Raw genomic sequence first — 21,646 nt, 5'->3', positions numbered from 1 at the left:
GAGGGGCAATGCCTAGAAATAAGGTGAGAGATATAAGCATGATGTCACCTTCTCTACCCCTTTCCTTCCTCTAACCCTGACCATCAGCATCCTCACCACTCAGACTGAGGCTATCTAGGCCATGACAGACCATGGCCTCAGAGGCACTAGGGTACTTACTTAGAAGGAGGGCCCCCGATAGAGGGGGCCTCTAGTGTCTCCTAGCTATAAAACAGTTTCCTCTGACCCCACATCCTCCTTCAGCCACCATCCCATTTCTATCCTCTCTACAATAAAACTATGTTGTCTGTGTTGACCATCTACCTCCTTTCTTTACATTCCTCTTTCAACACACTCCAACTAGGCTACTAGCCTCACCTCTTCACTTGAGGTTGCTCTTATCAAGGTCACCAGTTATTTTCATGTTGCCTGATCCAATGGGCACCTCAGGTCTTATCCATTTATCAGCAGCACTTGACAGAGCTGATCACTCCCTTCTTGAAAAAATTTTTCTTAGCTTTAATAGTATCATAATCTCCCACATTCTCTCCCACCTCACTGAGTGTTTCTCTTACTCTTCTTTTCTGGCTCCTTTCCTGATTCATCCCACCCTCAACATAACTGGTGTGCCCCAAGGCTTTGTCCGGGGTCCCATTCTCTATCTCTGTTCCCTCCCTGGGTTATCTCAGCCAGTTCTATGGCTTTTAACACTGTCCACTAAGCCAACAGCTCCCAAATTTATTTCTCTAGGCCAGTCCTCTCTTAGAACTCTAGACATATATTCAATTGCATGGCTGCTCATGTGCATGGCTGCTTAATGGATATCTAAAACTGAGTATGACCAAAATAGAACTCTTGATGAAACAGAACTCCCCATGTTTCACCCTGCTTCTACTCTTTTCTGGTAAAGTCTTTACACAGCAGCCAGTGGCTTTTGAAAATATAAATTAGATCATGTCACTCCCCTGCTTAAAATCTCCAAGGGCTTACTTCTGTATTGTGAGACAACTTCACAATCCCTATCTTTGCTTACACGTCCTTTGTAAAGTGGCCCCAGGCCACCTCCCTGACTCCATCTCATACACCCCCAACCCTCACCCCTGTGTTCCAGCCACAGGCCTTCATTCACTACCCCTACTACTCCAAGCTTGCTCTCACCCTTGGTAAAGCTATTCCCTCTGCCTAGAATGCTCTTTCCCCCGATATTCCTATGGCCAGCTCCTTCTTGTACCTCACAGTTTAGCTTAACCCTCACCTTCTCAGAGGTCCACCTATCCTGGCTGCCTAATTGACAGTAGTCTCCTACATGATAGATGCCTCTATCATGTCATCCTATTTAAATTTTCTTCATTGTATCTCCCATTCTCAATAGTCTTCTTGTTTCCTTAATTACTTATTTTCTTTTTTCTCTAACTCTAATGTATCATGAAAGTACGGACCTTGCCTTGCTTGGCACATCATAAGAGCCCAACAGCATGCACATATGCTCTGTGACAGCACTGCAGATAGATTTCCTCCTGCCTTTCTCCTGGGCAGGAGCCCCTTGACTCACCAAAGACATGGGGCACTTCTCCAGATCCTCTTCATTCTTGATCTGAACATCTGCAATGGAGATGTACTTGTGCTGGGGAAGAAAAGATATCAGTTAAGAGGCTGAGGTTACTAAAAAAATTTTTTTTTAATTAAAAAAAAAAGGGAGGGCACCTAGATGGCTCAGTCTGAAGAATGTATGACTCTTGATCTTGGGGTTGTGAGTCTGAACCCCATGTTGGGTGTAGAGATTACTTAAAAAAAAGAAAAAGAAAAAGATACTGAGGGCCCCAACCACATATGTACCAGCCTCTTGCTTATCTTCCTTAATGATAAGGAAATGTCCTGTATATGGGTTGTCACCCCAAACAGAACATGAACTCTTCGAAGGTAGGAGTCTTATTTACCCTTGTACCCTTAACATTGAGCCCGGTGCTTCATATACAGTGTTTCTGTTTATTCTATGTTCCCATATTTGTTGAAGAGCAGAAATAGTTAAGTATTTACCTTCAACCAAAGGGCAAGGGGAAGTGAAGAACAGGCCCGTGTCCCTGGACCACTATCCTGAGAGTTTTGCTGCGTGTGAGTATGCTTGTGTGCATGTGTATGGAGTGATGATGGGGTGAGGGAGAGTTCAGGGTCTGTGCAAGAGATGACTATTTTTACTCTTTGTGCTCGTATATACTTTGGATGCAGAGAAGACTGCTACTAATCCTGGGCTTTTGGAAGTTAGTGGCCTTATAGGGAGAAAGAAGTGAGAGGAAAGGAAGCGAGGAGGAGGAAGAGAGAAAGAAGGGTGGGAGGAGGAAAAAGGCATGAGAGGAAGAAAGGATAACTTTTTCATCTATCTGAATGTAGGAAAATGGTTAAATAAGGAGAGACCTAATTTCTTCCTCTTTGGCCAAAATGTCTGCTGGGGAAATACAGAATGTGTCTGGTAGAAGAGTCAATAACCAGGACTTTGGTCATCAAACTTGAATGATGGCTCCCTATCCCTGAAGACTGAGAGCCCGCCCTGGTCACCTGCTTTAGAGTCTTCACACTCTCATGGATGGGCCTGGGTAATCCAACCAAGGTATCTGTGTCCCTGTGAAATGAGAGATATACCAGATCATAAGCATCAAAACTATAGAGAACTACTGATTAATCACTGGCCTCTATCTCTAAAACTAATATTATATTATATGTTAACTAACTGAATTTAAATTTAAAAAAACTATAGAGAACTACTGATATCCCCTGGAGTTACATGGACCATGCCACTTTCAACATGCGGTATTCTGGATCTTTCTCTGCAAGCTTCCATGTCCCCCATTATTGCTTCAGGACACAAAAAGAACAATGCCACACAGAAGTGTTCCTGAAAATTAGGATTTTTGTATAGTCTTTTGGGGATTTACTTTGTCAGGGTGTGGTAGGTTCCTTAAAAGGGCATGTAGCCCAACTACAGTGAAACATGGGAACAAGGCCTTCTCCATTTTGTAGAGGCCAGCCAGTGTGAGGGATTCATGAGGGAGGAGATATGGGGGAAGGCTGGATCTGATCTGACCATGTTGCTTCTTCACAAAATTCTGGCCTATTAAAACAGGAAGGACCCCTAGGGACCACCTAATCCAACACTCTCCTGAAGAAATTGAAGCCCAAGAGGGAAATGACTTGTCACTCAAGGTCCTACACCTGGCTAAGAACATAAGAGTTCCTCTAGGAAACTGGAAGGAAAAAAATTCCATGGCACCAGCCCAGAGTCACTAGCAGATGGCCCATAGTGGCTCTAAGTTACACCATAACTACCAGGCAACATCTCTCATTCCAGCCACCCACTCCTCTGGCCCCCTAAGAACCACTGTATAGCCAGTTCTGACCATCTAGTCACTTACTGCCCCAGAGTGAATCCGATGAATTTGTTCCTGCTCATCTCCAAGAAGTGCTCAATGTCCTTCTGTCTGAGAGGACAGTGGAGAGACAATTCCCAGAAAAGGAAAAAAAAAAAGGCAAACCTTGAGAGACAGAACCTTTCTGGACTCCTAACCCTTTGATTGGAGGATTAGAGCAGTGGGGGAAGATAACAGCTAACAGAGGAAACTTCAAACCCAGGAGTTTCGACTTCTAGCCCAGCTTACTGAGACTTGAACATGTAGACCACTGCATCGTGGGCCTTCAGTGATTCTAATCCCAAAATTCAGGGTCCCCCGGAGTTATCAAACCTACCTGACCTTTGGGGCCCAGGGTAGGCCCTTGGGAAAGGCCACCCGCTCAGCGGAAGGGGATGCCTGTGAGGGTGGAGGTGGCACCAGAGGGTCTTGCTCTAGCAGGTCTAATTCTCCATCCAAGGTTCGTTCTCCATCACCAGCAGACTCCTCTTCCTCCTCTGTGGCTGGTTCCTCAGTCTTAAAGAGATCTCTTTCATTGTAGATGTCCAGGCTGTCCTGCTTAGTGAGGAGTTGCTGGGTGGGGGTTGGGAGGGTGGAGAGAAGGTGTACAGAGATCTCACTCTGAGCATCCTTGTCTGAGGTCACCCTCTACCCATAAGCTACTAGACTTTAGGATACATGGAGTAACAACCCAGCTCTTATAAGAATATCCCCCACCCCACCTTAACCCTAGTATATCCACCAGGCCCAATCCCAGGACAAGCACCTCTCAGGCAAACAAGCCTATGGCTGGGGAACAAAGCATACATAATCCCAAAGTCAGTTACTTAGCTTTCAGAAAGCATGGATTTTTTAATTTAATTTAATTTATTTATTTATTTTTTGCCAGCACTTTCCTTCCTTATTATGCTCTGCTTAGGTGAACATTCAATTAGTTTGCCTTCTGTGAGCTTACACCAGCTGGCTGATTGAGGAAGGGGAGGACAGAGGCTTGCTGCTAGGCAGAGGGAAGCAAGTTTGGAATTTTAAATCTTGTCAAAAAAAAAAAGATTGGACAGAAATAGGCCAAAAAGTTAACAGTGACTGCCTCTGGTTTATTAAGCTTGTAGGTGATTTTCTTTGTTCCTCCCTTCTTCACATTTTTATATTTGCTCCAAATTTTGTACAATGAGTAAGCATTACTTTATAAAACAAAAAATAAAGGTTAAAAAAAATCACATTGCAGATTATGTAGACTAGATTACTGAACATGACTGTCTGGTCCTGTCACCTGTAATTGGTGAACTCAGGTATTTCAGGGAGGTGAGTTTGTGGGTACATGGTCAAGTCTCAGGGCAACCTGTCATTCTGACCTTTCCAGGGATGCAGATTATACCTAGAATACTAATTAATCACCTCCTAAATGTAAACCTCTGGTTCCAGGGCCAGACAAGAGCATGGCTGGCTCAGAGTAAACCTTGCTATCAATAAAATGATAAAGCGCCTTACCCCATGCATGTGGATTTGCTGGGAGCCCTGTTCAGGTGATCTGGGTCCCTATTTCCAGGATTATGCCCTAACTGTTGGCCAGGATAACTCCAGGCATACCAGGTCTGGGCCAATGACCCTGTAGCAAGATATGGATCTATGATGTAATATGAACAGTGTTACATCATGATAGCCTGGGAGCCTTCTGGAGTTGGAAGACAGCAGCCAAAGTACAGACTCCAAGGTTTCAGGTTGGTCACAAGGCCAATCAGAGGTAGGATGAACCTCGTCATTTACTGCCTTTTCCTACCACATCCAGAGTAGCTCAGAATCTTAATTTTTGGCCTACTAGTATCAAAACACCACTGTCTGCTTTAGTTCATACCCTTCGAGAACCACGGCGGCCTCGCAGCTTAGAGGGTGGTGGTGCCAGCTGAGACTCCCCCAGGTCGAGGGTGTAAGAGGGCGGGGAGGCAGCACGCATGCTCTTCACCACCTGGATACTGTCTTCAGCCAGTGGAGGCAGCCCCAATTCTGCCCGCTTCTGTACCTTGAGAACCTGTAGATGCTCAAATCCACCAAGGGTAAACTACAGTATAAACAGGAAAGGGGCAGAGGAGAGGAAAAGAGGGAAGTCAGAGGGAACAAGGTCAGGGAAATGTGAATGGAGAGGAAGAGCCACACTCTCCAGTCCCCTTGTACTCCCTTCTTAACTAAGAAGTAATAAAACAGGAAGGGACAAATGTAGTTACTATCCCCAGTCTTAGAAGCTCAGGGGTCAGGATAAAGCATTATTTATTGACTCAGGGCTGGAAACATCACCAGGAATTAGGAAAGGGACTTCTGGGGGCTTCCACTGGAGAAAAAAAAGGGAAACTGTGTCCCCTTTTTAAGGAGTACAACCAGATGCTATAAAGCCCGAGTCACTCAATTTCTTCTGCAGTCAAAGTTAGTTCCCCCCTATGAAACTCGCTCTGGAGGGTATGTTGTTCAGGAAGTCCTGTGGGGTGGGAGCCAGAGGTGAAGGATCAGATTTAATAATTAGTAACAAAGCTGTAACCATACACTTATAAGGACTTCATTTTTTTTAAAGATTCATTTATTTATTTTAGAGAGAGAATGTGAGCAGGGGGAGGGGCAGAAGGAGAGAGAGAGAGAAAGAGAGAGAGAAGCAGATACCCCACTGAGCGCAGAGTCCAACGCAAGCCTCGATCCCACGACCCTGAGCTAATGACCTGAGCCAAAATTAAAGAGTCAGACACTTAACTGACTGAGCCACCCAGGTGCCCCAGGACTTCATTATTTTTTAAAGCAAATCCTCTGTTTATTTGGATGGAGGGCAGGTAGTAAATCCCATTTTATAGCTAGAAAAATTGAGGCAGAGACAGTTGTCTGAGGTTCCTCAGTATCAGCGGAGGGTAGATCTCCCAACTCTCAACCAGTATTCTTTCCATGAAATGTCAGCTCTATCATGGGAAGGTGCAATGACACCCTAACTCATAGAGTGACATCTCCCGTCAGTCCAACAGAAATAGGTAACCTGCTGTGACACAGAACATATGATTTCTCTCCATTGGCTAACAGCTGCCCTCCCTATTCTTCTGCCTAGCTCCAGTCTCCTGGAATCAGACTAGAAGAAAGTGATGTGGCAGAGGGGCATTGCTGATCTGATGAGATGGGCGTGGGGAGGAGGGGGTGGATCAGCCACTTACCATGACCACCTTCCAGAGCAAAAGCAGGACCTTCTTTATGGGGAAGTGGGGAGCCAGGCCACTGCAGAACTTGGTAACCATGGAGAAAAGCAAAAGGGCAAAAGGTTCCTCATTATGTATGGAGAAGCCTGGGGAAGAGGAGAGAGAAGTGAGAAAGTGAGGATGAGAGTGCTGAAACCCTGCCCCTTTAACCCTGCTTCTGGATGCAGTGAGGTAGGCTCTTACCTCCTCCAAGAATTTGAGTACTGTTCCTTAGAAGGAGGCTTAGAGAATCCCCAGAGGGAAGGAACAGGAAGGAAGGCCATGGAGGTAAAATGGCTTAGCTCCCAAGCTTGAGGGTGGATACCAAACTAGAAGTAATAGTAATAAAGATGTTCCTTTTTGGCCAAAGGACTCAATGTATTTCATAGATCACAACTCACTTTCCCACATCAATCTAATATATTTTAAAAATTCCATAGGCCTTCATATCTTATCCCTGTGTGATGACAACATCAATATTTTCAAGGCGATTCAACTCAGCATTTCATGTGAGATTGATGATGAAATGGGAGATGGATGGCTATTCCATTTTATAACCAAGGAAATCAAGGCACAGAAATGACACATGATTGGTACTAACTCATAGACACAAGGGAAGTTAAGCCAGGTCCTCACGCCTACCACGCAGTATCTTTGCCCTAAAAGAATGGATGCTAATTTGGAAAGAGGAAGGGAGGAAGGAAGGAAAGGAGGGAGGGAGGGAGAAAGGAAGGAAGGAAGGAAAAGCTATTTGTCTCTTCTCTGCAGATGCGCAGAAGTTATGCTTCCCCTCCACCATCAGCATCTTATCCCAACCCTTCCTCAAATGCCACTTCTTACTCAATTCAGTGCGGAAGGTCTCCCGTGCTGTCCTCCACCGGCAGGAGTCTGTCTCTCGCTCCAGGCGGATATTTTCCACCAATAGGTACATGACACTCAGCAGCACCCTGGGGTTATAGAAGGGTTACAAGAGGTTCCCAAAGCAGCTCCCAGCCTATAGTCAGAGACCTTGGGGATGATCTCTGTGGGAGCCCGACCCAGTGGAATTAGCAACTACTAGTAGTCTGGTATATCTGAGACTTGGGCCAAGGGTAACCCACTGTTAACTATCCCTTGTTCTAATCCCAGGGCCAGCTCAACTTACCTGAGTTCTGTGCTATCAGCAATGGAGATGGCTGGTTTCCGAAGAGCACTGCTACAGGCCTGGCTGTTGCTGCCATGGGGAGGAGGGAGAGAACAGGAACTCATAAGGCCTCTTTACACCCTGTGTCCCTACTTATCATATACATAAATGTGAGTACCTGCTATTCCCTGGCTATGTAGCTAAAAGAAATTGGTCTAAGGTAAAGGAACCCATTGAATTCCTTTGCCACCTCAGTAAACCTTTATCTGTGGGGAAGATGGGCAAGGGCAGGATCTCTGATAACCCCTCCACTTATAATCCACACTGTGCCTAGCACTGTGCTGAACACAAAATAGATGCTAAGCAACCCTTTTCTCTTTTTTTAAAGATTTTATTTATTTATTTGACACACAGAAAGAGACAGTGAGAGAGGGAACACAAACAGGGGAAGCAGGAGAGGGAGAAGCAGGCTTCTCGCGGAGCAGGGAGCCCGATGTAGGGCTCGATTCCAGGACCCTGAGATCATGACCTGAGCCGAAGCAGACGCCTAACGACTGAGCCACCCAGGCGCCCCTAAGGAACCCTTTCAATCTCCCCTCTTTAAACTCCTGGGTAATAGGCATGAGATAAAATGACGGATCACTATAGTGGTAGCAGCAGATAAGGCCACCTCTAGAGCTATGACCTATGAGGGAAAGAAATTGGGCACGGCAACAGAAGTTGGTCCTGTCCCTCTTGGATCATGTTCTCAGGTAGAACAGTCTCCTTCATGGATTCCAGAGTTAGGCTGAGTTGAGAAGGTGTTTAGATATAAAGGGAACCCACCTAGGATAGGACCCTGAAGCCCAGGACTGAAGCTGTTAAGTGGGGCAAAAGCTATTGATGAGCCCAACCTCAGGGAAGAGGACAGACTATCAGAGAGCGTGGCTGGATAGAGGGGAAGTGTCAGTAAGCTTTGGGCTGAGGTGTGAATAGACTCTGCTCCCACAGAGGTCTCTAGAGTGAGGGAATCAGCATAGGACATGAGGCACACTTCAAGGAAGGGGGTTGTCTAGGCCGGCTCTCCCCTAAGGTTTCTCACTCGATTTCCATGTGGAGTAGCTCCAAGAAGGCTGAGAAGGTCCCCATCTGATAGAGCAGGAAGCAGTTGTACCTGGACCAGTGTAGCACATCGACCTCCGAATCACATTCCCCAAAAGTGCCTAAAGAACCAGACAGTGTCATATGGGTTGAGGGGCATCCAGTTCTTTCCACCCTGCCCCATGATCTTAAGTCTATCTTCCAACACCTTGCCCAACAATTAGGCCGACAAAGTACGGCAAGGGCCCTCCAGAACTTCCTTGAATGAGGCAGGAAAGAGGAGAAACAGTCTCCAGAGTCAGGTCCAATGTGCTTATCACTGGCCTGTCTTAAGTTTGAGTTCCCTGGGAAGCAGATCCAGAGAGAAGGATTCAAATGCAAGCAGTCTATTTGGGACATGATCCCAGGAACCATTAGTAGAGAAGTGGGGAAGTGAGATAGGGAAGAAAAGGTAGCTAAGGAGCTGGACCCAGGTTGGGGAAGCTCTGGGAAGCAGTATATGTTTTACACTCTCAGAATCATCCCACCCAAGAAGGGTGAGGCAATTGGGCTATTCATCCACTAACTCCTGTCACTCATTGATCAGTGCTACTGGACTAGGGGAGCACATTAATTCCCTAGCACTTCCTGGCTACCCTATACGGACTGCAGAGAAAGCCCTCAGGTAAAAAGTTAAAGGTACTAGCAGTTGGAAGTTGGCCAGAGCACCAGACCCGAGAGATATGGTAGGCACTGCCTTGTTTGCTGTAGTCTTCCCTTTACCACTCTCATTCCTATCCATTTATTATTTTCTTTTATAGTTTTTTTGTATTTGTTTGTTTGTTTGTCGTTGTTGTTGTTTTAGCTCCCAGCTAGTTGGTTCTGCCAATAGTCCTCTTATTATGATCTCAGGGCATATTTTTACTATTCCAGTTAGGTTATCTCATTTCTCTTTCCAACACCTGGCTAATAGGTCTCTTCTGGGAAGGTTTTCTCAATTAATCTCACTGAGTTCTGATCCCAGTTACACACCGCATCCACTCCTGCTGCTATGCTGGCTTGAACTCTCTAAATGCCAATGAGAAATAACGCAGAAGGTCCATGTGTGAATCTGTGGCACCACACTACCTCCCGTCAGTGGAGGTCAGTGCCATAGCTGAAGAAAGAAGCCTCCATGCTCAGCTGGTGGTACATCAACTCTAGCCACACTGACTCTCTTACTAAAACTCCACATATGATTATAGCCCACATGAAGGAAAAAGGAACTTTATAAGAAATCTTGCCCTGCCTGGCAAGATAAAGGCCAATTCCAAGGGATCCAGGATAGTACCCACCACCATCTCCTTAACTTCCTTATAAGCATCAGGTTACTCCTAGCACTTGACAAGATCTCTCCTTGAGAGGCAGGGACCTTGCTTTCTTAGCATGGCTTGCCTCATCCTAGTCTTGATAACACCATTTCTCTCCCTAGTTTTCACCCATCTCAAGCTGGCAAAGGTGGCCACTCGCCTTGGGCCAGGTACAGAACAGCCCGGGCCACCTTCAGTCGCCGTTCCCTACTGACCACCTCCAGTCGGTCCAGGAGTCCCATCACATAGGCCTTCTGGGCATCTTCCTCCAACTCCAGCCACTCCTTGCCCTGCACTGGGGAAAAAAGGCCATACAGATCCAGTGTCAGCTTTTGCCTCCCCTTCCTGGAAAGGCTCCTGATAACATACCCACCTCTGATCCCCACCCCCAACAAATTCTTCTCTTCAAAAGCTTTCTTTATTTAGCTGAGAAAGAATAAGAGATTGGAGAAATAAAGGACCCCCAAAGTTCTGGCTGAATCCACTCTGCAGCTCATCTTCCTCCATATCCCCTTTATTCTCCACACAGAGCCTGTTCTGTCCTATCTCTATGCCTTTCCAAGGAGTTCCCTCTTTCCCTACATATTCAATTCCTATTCATCATTACAGGTCCAATACTAAATTACCTCTTTCCCACTAATGCTCCAGCCAGAAGCTCTGTCCCCCAAGATACTACCCTGCCTCCAGTACCCCCAAGATGCCTTTTACTTCTCTTATGATACTTACCACTTTCCTTTTGGCCTCAGTAAGTTTTGTGATGTACACACCTCCCCTCTGCCACTGGACTATAATCTCTTTGAAGATTCTGCAAATTCACTTTCAGCCCTGCTCCCCGCATCTCGCACAAAACAGTTCTCACCACACATCTGTTGAGCTGCAAACTGAATTCACTGACCAAGTAAGGAGATGGAGGTCTGAGAGGATCAGTGTGGACACATGGAATTATTATTAGATGCAATTAGGAGTGAGGCAGAGTTGGAGGCAGGGATTGAATGTTAAAGTCAAGGACTACACTAGGAACAGAGTTCAATCAGGCCTCAGGGCACCAGCCCAGTTCCCATCCCTCTGCTCTCTGGGGCCTTTATATCAGTGAAAGGGACCGAGCTCAGGCTTCTCCTGCTTCCATTCCATGGCCTCTCCACTTGAGCTATAGGAAACTCTGTGTCCCATATGCAAGAAGGGATAGAGAAGTGGTTATGGAGAGGACGAAGAAGAATCATACTTTGTTTTGGGCTTTTTCTAGATCAGGCTGGGATATCATGGGGTGTGGGGGAGGAAAGCAGGTCTCTATGAATAAGAATCTGGGATCACCTTGAGTCTTGAAATCTTCTTCAAAGCACCTCCTGTTAGTGGTGAATTCCAGGTTTTCAGTGTAGCTATATAATTCTGTGTCAGGAAAGATAGGACAGAGTCACAAACATTCAGCAGACCCTTACAGAAGGGGCCTGGGGTGGAGAGGGTGGCATGAAAGAGCTAAAGCTTCCAACACATTCCTGTGTCCAATTCAATCCAGAGCCAGCTTCCTCTCTTTCGGAGCAGTTAAAAATAGCCACTTGTGTCCCTGGGTGATTAAACCATCAAACCTGTCCCCCTCCTGCCAGCTGGCTGCTACAGCAGAGAAGGCAGTCTTCAACACTGGTCAGGGCCAGGAGGAGGGATGAAGCAGAAAAGGCTTACTGTCATCAATCCTGTTTCTTAGGGCTGCAACCCCTTCTGCTTGTCAACCCAGACTGAAACTATCCTGTCTCTAGGGAAGAGAGGGGCAACACAATGCCTGAAATTTAGAGGCAAGATCCTTGTGCTATTCAAGGAACCAGAGTAAAGGCTGGAGAGTATGTGTTAGATGGCCCTTTGGGGTTGGAGCCTGTTCATTCTCTCCCTGCTGAGTTTCCTCAAAGGGTATAGAAGTTTAGGTTCCTGCCCATGGCCACCCAGGTAGACACAGCATCAAACAACATAGAAGCAGCTATTGTTGCCAAAGGGCTGCTTATGCCCAAGAAAATCTAACTTTGTTAACAATAGCCTCTGAATACAAAATGCAGAGAGTTTATGAGAAATAAAAATGCCTTTCCTACAGACACACACACTCCAGAACATTATACCAGGAAGTACCCTCATCTTACAGAGGATGAGATTTGAAGTTGAGAAGTCAATAAGTGACAGAACAGATTTCCTCAAAACTCTGTAACAGACCCTTGCTGGAAATTTAACTAGGTCATAGATAATTCACAAAGAGAAATTCACTTATGTTCCAGCCAGCTGTATAATGGTTGAGAAACACCTTGTCTGGGAGCCAGGGCTTTTGAGTCCTGAGTTCCAGAATCCTGGATTGACCAGAAGCAAATCCCATCTCTGACTCTGATATTCTTCAGCGCTCAGTGGGTAGTGTGCATGTATGTTTTTTAAGAGCACAGCATGAACCCAGTCAGAGAAGGGAGCAAGGCTGTTAGGTACTAAAATATTTTCATTTTTATTTTTAAATTTTAGATCATGAATTTTCATAGACAGATACAGAATACATAAGATAACCTATGTATCTTCTACCCAGATTAAACAAACATTTACACTTGTTATATTTACTTCAGATGTCTAAAGTTTCCTTTTCCTCCCCAGTCTCATTCCCATCTCAAGACTTAACCATTTTAATGATATTGGTATGTATCCTTTACATGCCTGTTTTTCTTTTACTGCATATGTATATACCTGTAAACAACATGACATTGTTGTGCTTGAAAGCTTTTACCCAAACAGGATATTATATATATTATTTTTCGTAGAAACAATTCTTAGTATGTCTTTCAATAGTTTTTTACATGACAGTGTACTGAACACATCCATTTACTTAACTGACACTGTTCTTAATCAAGTGTGCAACTAGACTTCCCAGAAATATCTTTTAGGTTTGTGTGTTTAAGCAGTATTTGGATGCATGTATAAATTATTTTGTCACTGCTTCTTTCACTCTCAACACTACGTTTTTAACATTTATTGATATTGAAACATATTGATATAGATCAATTATTCTAACGGCTATGTGGTAGCCTACTATACTGATATGCTACAGTTTATCCATTCCCCTAAGTGGTTTTAAATTTTTCACAATGGCCACAATAAACATGTTTATACATGTTTTCTTGTGCCCAAATGTTCTTTAAAGGATACATCTAGAGTCACTGTGTCATAATATGTGTGCATCTTCAACTTTGCTAGATATGACCAAATTGCTTTCCAATTTTATATTCTGCTCCCTCATGCCAAGCAGTGCATAAAAGTACTCATTTCTCTGCACCCTCACCAACTTCAGGCTTTTAAGTTTTGCCATCCGATGAATATGAAATAATACCTCATTATTTTAATTTGCTTTTCCTCATTTACTAATGTAGTTGAACATCGTTTCATATATTTATTGACCATATGGTTTTCTATTCTCTGAATTCCTATTCATATTCTTTGATTATTTGTCTATTGGGTTGTTCTTCTCTTTTCTCTTTCTACACACACACACACACACACGCGCACACACACATACATATATGAAATATATTATCTGGAATTCTAATCCTTTGTTGGTTATTAAACTCAGCTCTCTCTTTGTCACTCATCACAAATTTATTCCCTGTGCTTATTCACAAGAACTTCTTTAAAAGTTCTTGTCTCTTTTCTCTGAAAAAGCATGTCTCAAAGTGTCACTTCCATGTGACAGAATATTTAATTTTCACACCATCGCCACCCAAAGCCCGTTTATTAATAACTGGCATTCATAGCACATGTAACATGGAGGCTCTTAGTGTGAGGAGATCACACTTAGCCTAAGCTAAAACCCAGACAGAGATAGAGAGGGAGAGGGTGGCAGAAAGAAGGGGGCATGCATGCAGAGATATGAGTGAATATGGGAAAAGAAACAGGAGGAATAGGGAAAAGGTGGAAAGAAAACAGATTTGAGAGTGCACCAAAAGAGAATAAAGGATGAGCAGAAAAGAGTGATAGAATAAAAGTGAAGAATACTGTAGCCAAAGGAGAATTCACAGAAGGAAATGTAAAAGCAAACATATTTACTGCTGGAGGTTGGAGAGAAGAGGGAATGTGGAGAACAGACAAGCTGCCAGGGGAGATCACAGACCCCTGCCCTCTCCTCCTGGCTATCCTTCCACTCTCCACAGACCATCTCTACCTCATACCTGACAACTCTGCTGCGTGCCCATCTGCATCTCCATACTCAAATTCCAGAGTGGGGCAGTCCACAGAGCCCTGTAATGGAGAAGTCTTTGCAGTAACTTGGGAAAAGGAATGAAAAAGGATATTATACTCTCATTTAATACTCATTATACTCTCTTCTTCTTCTCTTAGAGGCCAACGTTAGATCAGGGAGGCCGCTAGGAGAGTCCCATCTGGATCTTTAATCCAAGAGGTACCCTCCTCCAAGCCAAAATCCAAGGCTCAGTACAGGGCAGGGCTGAAGGTTCCTATATAAAGTCAGAAAATCTGGGTAAAGGGCTAGGATTGTGAACAGATATGAAAGCTATGCAATCTGTGCCTGTATCTGACCTACATAAACATGGACCAGAAGAGCATGTAGCTGATTTCTAGAACAATGAGATGAACTAAAACAAAAGAGGTGAGCTGGATTCTAATTTCAGCTATGTCATTAACCCACTGTATGATTTTGGGCAAATCTCGTTTTTTGGATCATAGTTCATTTATTAAAAAAAAAAAAAAGTACCTCAGGTCTAGTGTTGACAACTTTAGGATTGTCAAATAAGGTAGTATTTCTACTCCAGGTTGTTGTTGTTTTTTTTTTAAGATTTTATTTATTTGACAGAGAGAGCGACAACGAGAGAGGGAACACAAGCAGGGGGAGTGGGAGAGGGAGAAGCAGTCTTCCCACTGAGCAGGGAGCCCCATGCGGGGCTCGATCCCAGGACCCTGGGATCATGACCTGAGCCAGAGGCAGATGCTTAATGACTGAGCCACCCAGGCGCCCCTACTCCAAGTTGTTTTAAAGCTAGATTTCCTATGATGTTGTATGTATAAATTTATAATACTATATAAAAATATTTTAATGTGATCCCACCCCCTAACCTCTTTAAGAATTTTAGAGTTATTTCCTACCAGCATACATTAGTATATATAAATTTTAAAATTTTTGCATCTCAGCTACCCCATATTGAGATCTTGAGCAAGTCACTTAATCTGTCTGTGCCTCAGTGTGGTATAAAAAATGTATTTGGTCTTTGACCACATTCCAGGCACAGAGCTCCTAAAACCTCTGGAATTTCCTGATAGAAGTGTAATTCATAAGCCCCAGTCAACTTCTAAACTTGAGTTTATGCTAATGAGGTGACTCCTGGTGAGCCTTTAAGAGTTTCAGGGCTCGCCACACACCCAGAGAGGGGAGGAGGCTGATGATTGAGTTCAACCAGTGGCCAATGGTTTAATCAACCATGCCTAGGTAATGAAACTCCATAAAAGCCCTAAAACAATTAGGTTTGGGTACACCAAAGTGCTAGAAGGGTGAAACCTAGAGGGCGTGGAATCTCTGCACCATCTCACCCCCATATACCTTCTTCTTTGCCTTTCTTCATTTGGCTATTCTTGAGTTGTATCCTTTATAACAAAATTGTAATTATAAGCAGAACAGTTTTTTAAACTCTGTGAGTCACTGTAGCAAATTATGGAATCTGGGGATGGCGGGGTTAGGGGTGGGGGTGGTCATGGAACCTCTGAATTTACAGTTGGCCAGGTAGAAGTGCATGTAGCCTGGGGGCCCCAGGTGTGGCTGGCATCTGAAATGGGGACTATCTTTTGAGACTGAGCCCTTAACTTGTGGTGTCTGTGCTAACTACGGATAGTGTCAGAACTGAATTGGTGCCAGGGAATTACTGGAAAACGAAGTGCTCAGTTTTCCTATCTGTAAAATGAAGATAATTCATAGGGTCATTATAAGGACTCAATGAGTTAATAGAGAAAAAGCATTTAGCACACTACCCAACACTTGGTAGTACTATGTAGATGGTTACACTACTTTGTTATTTTTTTTAGATTTTATTTACTTATTTGAGAGAGAGAGAGAGAGAGAGAGAGAGAGAGCACTGGAGCAGAGGGGAGGGGTAGAGGGAGAGGGAGAAGCAGACTCCTGGCTGAGCAGGGAGGCGGATGTGGGACTCATCCCAGGGTCCTGAGATCATGACCTGAGCTGAAGGCTATGCTTAACCGACTTAGCCACCCAGGCGCCCAGTTATACTACTTTGAATTTTACCTACTGTACTTAAAATTTTAATATTATATTATAAAGGCATTATTCTCATATTATCATGACTATCATTTTAAACAGCTAAGTGTACAGCTAAGTGGACAGATAACTGGTTTTCTTAACCAGTTCACTATTGTTGAACATTTAAGTTGTTTTTCAATTTTTTTTTTTACTATATGTATGAAGCTGTGATACACTTATAATTTTTCCATATTTAGGAACTTTCCTAAGGATAGATTCTTTTTTTTTCAACTAAGGATAGATTCTTGAAAAGGAAATGAATTGCATCAAACCTTATGAATGAACACTTGTATGGTTCTTTGTATATGACAAGTTGTTTTCCAAAACCACTTTATCAATTTACACTGCCATCAATGCAAATCATATTTAAATCCACTATAGCAAAGCTTTCCAAATACTTCCAGGTTACAGAGACAAAAAAAAAAAAAAAAAAAAAGGTGGAGGGTGGGAATGACATTTAGGGTGTTCTGATAAGTAGAGACTTAAAAATCTTTTTAAAATATATATTTCCAAAAAGGATAGTTTAATACTCCCAAAATGAGGATACAATATTAGAATAAAAGAGTCATTAACAGCATGTTTTTCAAAGTTTTTGGATTGTAAATCAAAGAATAAATAAACTTTACATTATGTCCCAACACACACATACAAAACTGGACCAAAGTTTAACAAAATAGTATCACTATCACTATATGTGATGTAGATATTTTCTATTATTCTATTTCTTTAAAAAAATGTTGGTATCAACTCACAGATTACCCCCTATGTTTGAAAAACACTGTTTTAAATTGCATACATCCTTCAGCAGGGTCAAGAGCCAGCATCCCGGTGACAAGATGTCACATGTTCCCTGCTACGATGTGACCAGAAGGACAGTCACCTCTGTGGTCTTCTACCTGAAAGGCTGGAATCTCACCTTATGTCAGACAGACCCTGAATGAAGGAGGCTCACTGAGAAATTCTCACAGCCCACAGCAGGCTCAAAATAACTGGGGCCTGAGAAGGACGCCCGAGGGACACAGCCTTGCATCAGTCAAACGACCAATGTTGCTTCCATAGTTTGGACAAAGGCACCGTGGAAACCTGAGGAGCTGACATCGGGGAAACTGAGCAAGGGGTACAAGAGCCCTCTGTACCATCTCTGCAACGTCTCTGTAAACCTAAAATCACTCTAAAGTAAAAAGTTTAGTAAAAAAAATAATAATAAATAGCATAATCCTTTATTTATTTATTAAGTAAGCTCTACACCCAACATGGGACTTGAACTAATGACCCAGAGATCAAGAGTTTGCATGCTCTACCAACTGAGCCAGCCAGGCACCCCAAATTGCATACATCCTTTAAATTTATTGTATTGAACTACATTTTATGAAAAACTCACTTTAATGCCCCAAATTTTCCTCATTTTGCCACAAACCAGTAAAACTTTGTCAAGGACTTTGGAACCCAATTAAACCAAGGGATCTGGCTAAAGAGGCCTGAGGTGAATCATTTGGTTAAGAATCTTCTTATTAAGGGGCTCTTGGGTGGCTCAGTCAGTTAAACCACCAACTCTTGGTTTCGGCTCAGGTAGTGATCTCAGGGTCCTGGGATCCAGCCCCATGTGGAGCCCTGCGTCAGGCTCTCGGTTCAGTGGGATGTCTGCTTGTGGATTCTCTCTCTCCCTCTGCCTCTGCCCTTCTCCCTCTGCCACTCAGTTTGTGCTCGCGCGCGCATGCGCTCTGTCTCTCTCTCTCAAATCTTTAAAAAAAAGAATCTTCTTATTAAGTAAATAATTATTCTCTAGCTTCCTATTTTCCTTGGGATGTTCATACACTAAGCCATTCAGAGAGGGTAGGTCAACCAGTGTCCCTTACAAACACAATGATGGATGAGGACACTCTCTTGAATGGCGCCAACAGTAATTCTCTTCCAGTAATCCTTTAGAAGCACAAGAGGTGGGGGGAAAGACAAAAACAAAACCATCTCCTCTGAGGACTGTCTTCCACAGGAAAGCAAACGGAGGGAAGGAAGGAAAGGCAGATAGTCATCTACGTCTGGCACCTGAGTGTTGTGGTGATAGGGAATGTACTGACAGGTAAAAAGCAGCTTTCCTGCCGCAGTGGAAGGTGGAGGAAAGCTAATCTTTCCAGCCAGCCTTTTGGCAGGCAATAAGCCCAGATGGAGAGAATCACTGCAGTTGTCCATTTTCAAGCATAAAAAGTGCAGCTGCAGACAACCAGGAGGTAAAACTGTGGGGCAGGTGGAAAGCTCTGAGTCTCTGGATACTGAATTCACTGGCAAAAGGAAAGTACTATCAGAGCCCTTTTCTTGAAGGAAGACTTGATAGGCAGGGAAAAGGCCTCCTACATCCTTTTTTTTTTTTTTTTAAGGTTTTATTTATTCATTAGAGAGAGAGACAGAGAGAGCACAAGCAAGGGGAGAGGCAGAGGGAGACGGAGAAGAGAGGGAGCAGAAGCCGCAAACTGAGCTGGGAGCCCGACATGGGGCTCGATCCCAGGACCTGGAGATCACAACCCGAGCCGAAGGCAGCCGCTCAACCATCTGAGCCACCCAGGCACCCCTCCTTACTTGTTTTAATTCCCCCAAATTGGTTTCATTCTGAAACCAATTATTTTATTTACTTGCATATTATCTGTCTCTCTACCCTGACTAGAATGTTTGTTTGCTCCACAGAGCAAAGACCTTATCTTGTTCACCACTGTATTCCTAACACCTAAACAGTGCTGGGCTTGTTGGAAGCACTCAATAATTTTTGAATCAATGAATGACCCACCATCTCCCCCCCCAAAATACATTTAAGCAAGAACAATGTCTCTATGGGGGAATGAGGCACAGGGTGCCCTAAAACGCCAGATTCAGGGGTGCCTGGGTTGAGCATCCATCTCTTGGGTTCCTCTCCAGTGGTGATCTCATGTGTTATGGGATAGAGCCCTTCATGGGGCTCCATGCTCAGCAGGGAGTCTGCTTGGGGATTCTCTCTCTCTCTAAAATAAATAAATGAATCTTAAATAAGTAAAATAAAATAAAAGGCCAGATTCACAGTGAGGCAGGGAGGGAGATGATATGGACAGAACCCTGATCTAGCTAGCAAGACAGTAAGGCTAATCTCTGCCTCCGAAAGGTGGTGTGACTCTGGGCCAGTCTTTTCATCTCCTCCACTTCTCTTTTTTAGAAAATGTGATGGATTCCCCCTTGTCTGTATCAAAATGTAAAACATATATGAAATCCCTTTGGAAACTGTGATATACTATTCAAATGGTAAACCATTGCTGGGACAAGTTAGACCTGGCTTCTAGTACCAGCTCTGGCCCCGTGAGCTCATGACCAATTACATGCCCTGTGCCTGAACTGAATTAAACATTTGACATTCAGTTATCTCACTTGGCTTTATCACAACCTTATGAGGTAGGTAGTATTAACCTCATTTTACAGATGAAGAAATGAGCTCAGAGAGGTTTGGCAATTTGCCAAAAGTCACACAGTAAATGGTAGGGCCAGGATTCAAAACCAGGTCTGATTGACCCCAAAGGTTGGTGCTCCTGGCCACTATGCCAGATGTATGCTCCTGGGCAAGTTACTTCTGTCTCTTACTTCTGTAAAACAAGGGGCTAAAACAGATGATCTCTACAGATCCTTCCACATCTGACATTTTGTAGTCTATTCTCCTGATCCCCACTCACATCCAATTCTACTCTTGGCTAGTTGATGGAAACTGGCTGGATGAGGGGGCAGGGGACTAATAATTCACTCCTTTCATCCTCTTAGTTAGCATTTCTTTTCAGAAGAAGTGACCCAAACATTCATATTCCTATCTGTGGGTTTGTATCCTGGACAGTTCCATCCACTCCCTCCTGTACAGCCCCTGCCTGAAGCCTGTCTCATTAACTCTTACTGGTAGGGGTCCTGAGGTCGTGGAAGGCACTCCCTAAAGAGCCTGCCAACAACACTCGGGGGGAAGGGGAAGCGCAGAAGTCACTGGGCACATCTGGATCCGATCGCTAGCCCGGGGCTGGGGTGGGGGGGCGGCTGCCCACACGCCCGCCTCTATCCACTGCGGCGGAGCTCGGCCCCCCCCCATCCCTCAGGCCAGTCACTTAACCTCTCCGCGCCCGTTTCCCCCGTAAATCTAAAACACGAATCCCCACTTCAAGGGGCTGCAGAGATTAAGTGAGATACACATTGAAAAGTATCAGGTATGCTCGATATCACGCTACATCTTCGCGCCCCCAGAGGAGAGGCCAGAAGGCGAAGAAGCCCCCGACCCGCGGCACGAGACTGGCAAAGAGGGATCCGGGCTGCAGAGCCCAGAGTCCAGGCTGCGGCGGACCCCGCAGGCGCCCGCTCCAAGGGGCGACCCCAAGCGCATCGGGGACTCCGGAAGGGGAGAGGGACCAGGCCGAATCACCTCAGCCACCGCTTCCCGCCCGCTGGCGTCTCCCGGCCCCAACTGAAGCTCTCCGGGTTCCTCACCTCCGACTCCCGCCGCTGGCTTCTGAACGCTTCCCGGCCCTTGGGCGCCGCCTGCTTCCCTTTGCCGCCGCCGTTGCCGTTGCTATTGGTGGACGAGCTCCCGGCCCCGGCCGCCGCGGGGTCCTCCATGCGGCCCTAGTCAGCGGCTCCCCTCAGCGGCTCCGCGATCTCTGCCCGGGGCGACCCGGCCACCGCGCGCCGGGAGCCAGGCCCCGCCCCCTCCACAGCTATTGGCTGCGGTCGCGCCCCGCAGCCCCGCCCCGCAGCGCAATTGGTTATTCGACGGCTCGAAGCGGGACCTGGAGGAGGCGGGGGGGCAGGGCTCATTCACGGGATTTCCCCCCCCCGGTTTTTTTTTTTTTTTAAGTCCTGCGGCGTTGCTGGTAGTCAGTCTTAGGCTCCGGGGTAGGCTCCGGGCTCCACCTCCCGAATTCTGGGCCTTGAGTTCTGGCGGGTTATCTTTTTGCTTCTCACTCAGTACTCACCCCCTCCCAAATAGCGACCTTTTTGAGGAGCTCTAGTCTCCGCCTCCTGCTCCACTGCAGTCTCCCTTTCTCCATTACCACGGACCTCTATCCCACCTCTCGCATTAAGCCCCAAGTCCCGTGTCAGTCGCAGGGGAGGCGTGGCAACGCCGGGTAGCCAGGGACACCGCAGGAAACCAGGGACCCGCTCTCTGAGAGCTCCTCCCGTCCGGAGTGAGGGCTTGGCTAGGAGATAGTGGGTTGAGGGGTCGGGTGAGGCGTTTTCACTTCGCTGATATTGCTGGCGCCCTTCAGAGCTGCTCCTGG

General features: G+C 45.3%; 1 protein-coding gene across 6 annotated transcripts in view; it reads right to left on the bottom strand.

Moving 5' to 3' along the window:
* Positions 1-21,030, bottom strand: part of STRIP2 (striatin interacting protein 2) — a 46,096-nt gene extending 25,066 nt beyond the window's left edge. Inside the window, exons 1-13 of one of the 6 annotated variants that reach the window (XM_073899178.1) lie at positions 20,856-21,030; positions 14,290-14,359; positions 11,423-11,497; positions 10,272-10,406; positions 8,785-8,905; positions 7,725-7,793; positions 7,421-7,527; positions 6,560-6,687; positions 5,233-5,436; positions 3,718-3,953; positions 3,387-3,452; positions 2,533-2,596; positions 1,532-1,603 (exon numbers count right to left, since the gene is read on the bottom strand). In XM_073899178.1, the coding sequence (XP_073755279.1) occupies positions 1,532-1,603; positions 2,533-2,596; positions 3,387-3,452; positions 3,718-3,953; positions 5,233-5,436; positions 6,560-6,687; positions 7,421-7,527; positions 7,725-7,793; positions 8,785-8,905; positions 10,272-10,406; positions 11,423-11,497; positions 14,290-14,359; positions 20,856-20,984 (1,476 nt within the window). In that variant the 5' untranslated portion in view covers positions 20,985-21,030. Of the gene's footprint in view, positions 1-1,531; positions 1,604-2,532; positions 2,597-3,386; positions 3,453-3,717; positions 3,954-5,232; positions 5,437-6,559; positions 6,688-7,420; positions 7,528-7,724; positions 7,794-8,784; positions 8,906-10,271; positions 10,407-10,837; positions 10,993-11,422; positions 11,498-14,289; positions 14,360-20,855 lie in introns of all 6 variants that reach the window. The other 5 variants (XM_073899181.1, XM_073899179.1, XM_073899180.1 and 2 more) reach the window with 5 other exon arrangements.
* Between the last annotated feature and the right edge of the window lie 616 nt (positions 21,031-21,646).

Source organism: Callorhinus ursinus, unplaced genomic scaffold (assembly GCF_003265705.2).
Source record: "Callorhinus ursinus isolate GAN/ISIS: 27379988/994484 unplaced genomic scaffold, GSC_fseal_2.0 scaffold12, whole genome shotgun sequence".
In the NCBI taxonomy this organism is placed as follows: Eukaryota; Metazoa; Chordata; class Mammalia; order Carnivora; family Otariidae; genus Callorhinus; species Callorhinus ursinus.
The sequence above is the reverse complement of the archived record's forward strand: the minus strand, read 5'-3'. Positions and strand labels throughout refer to the sequence as shown.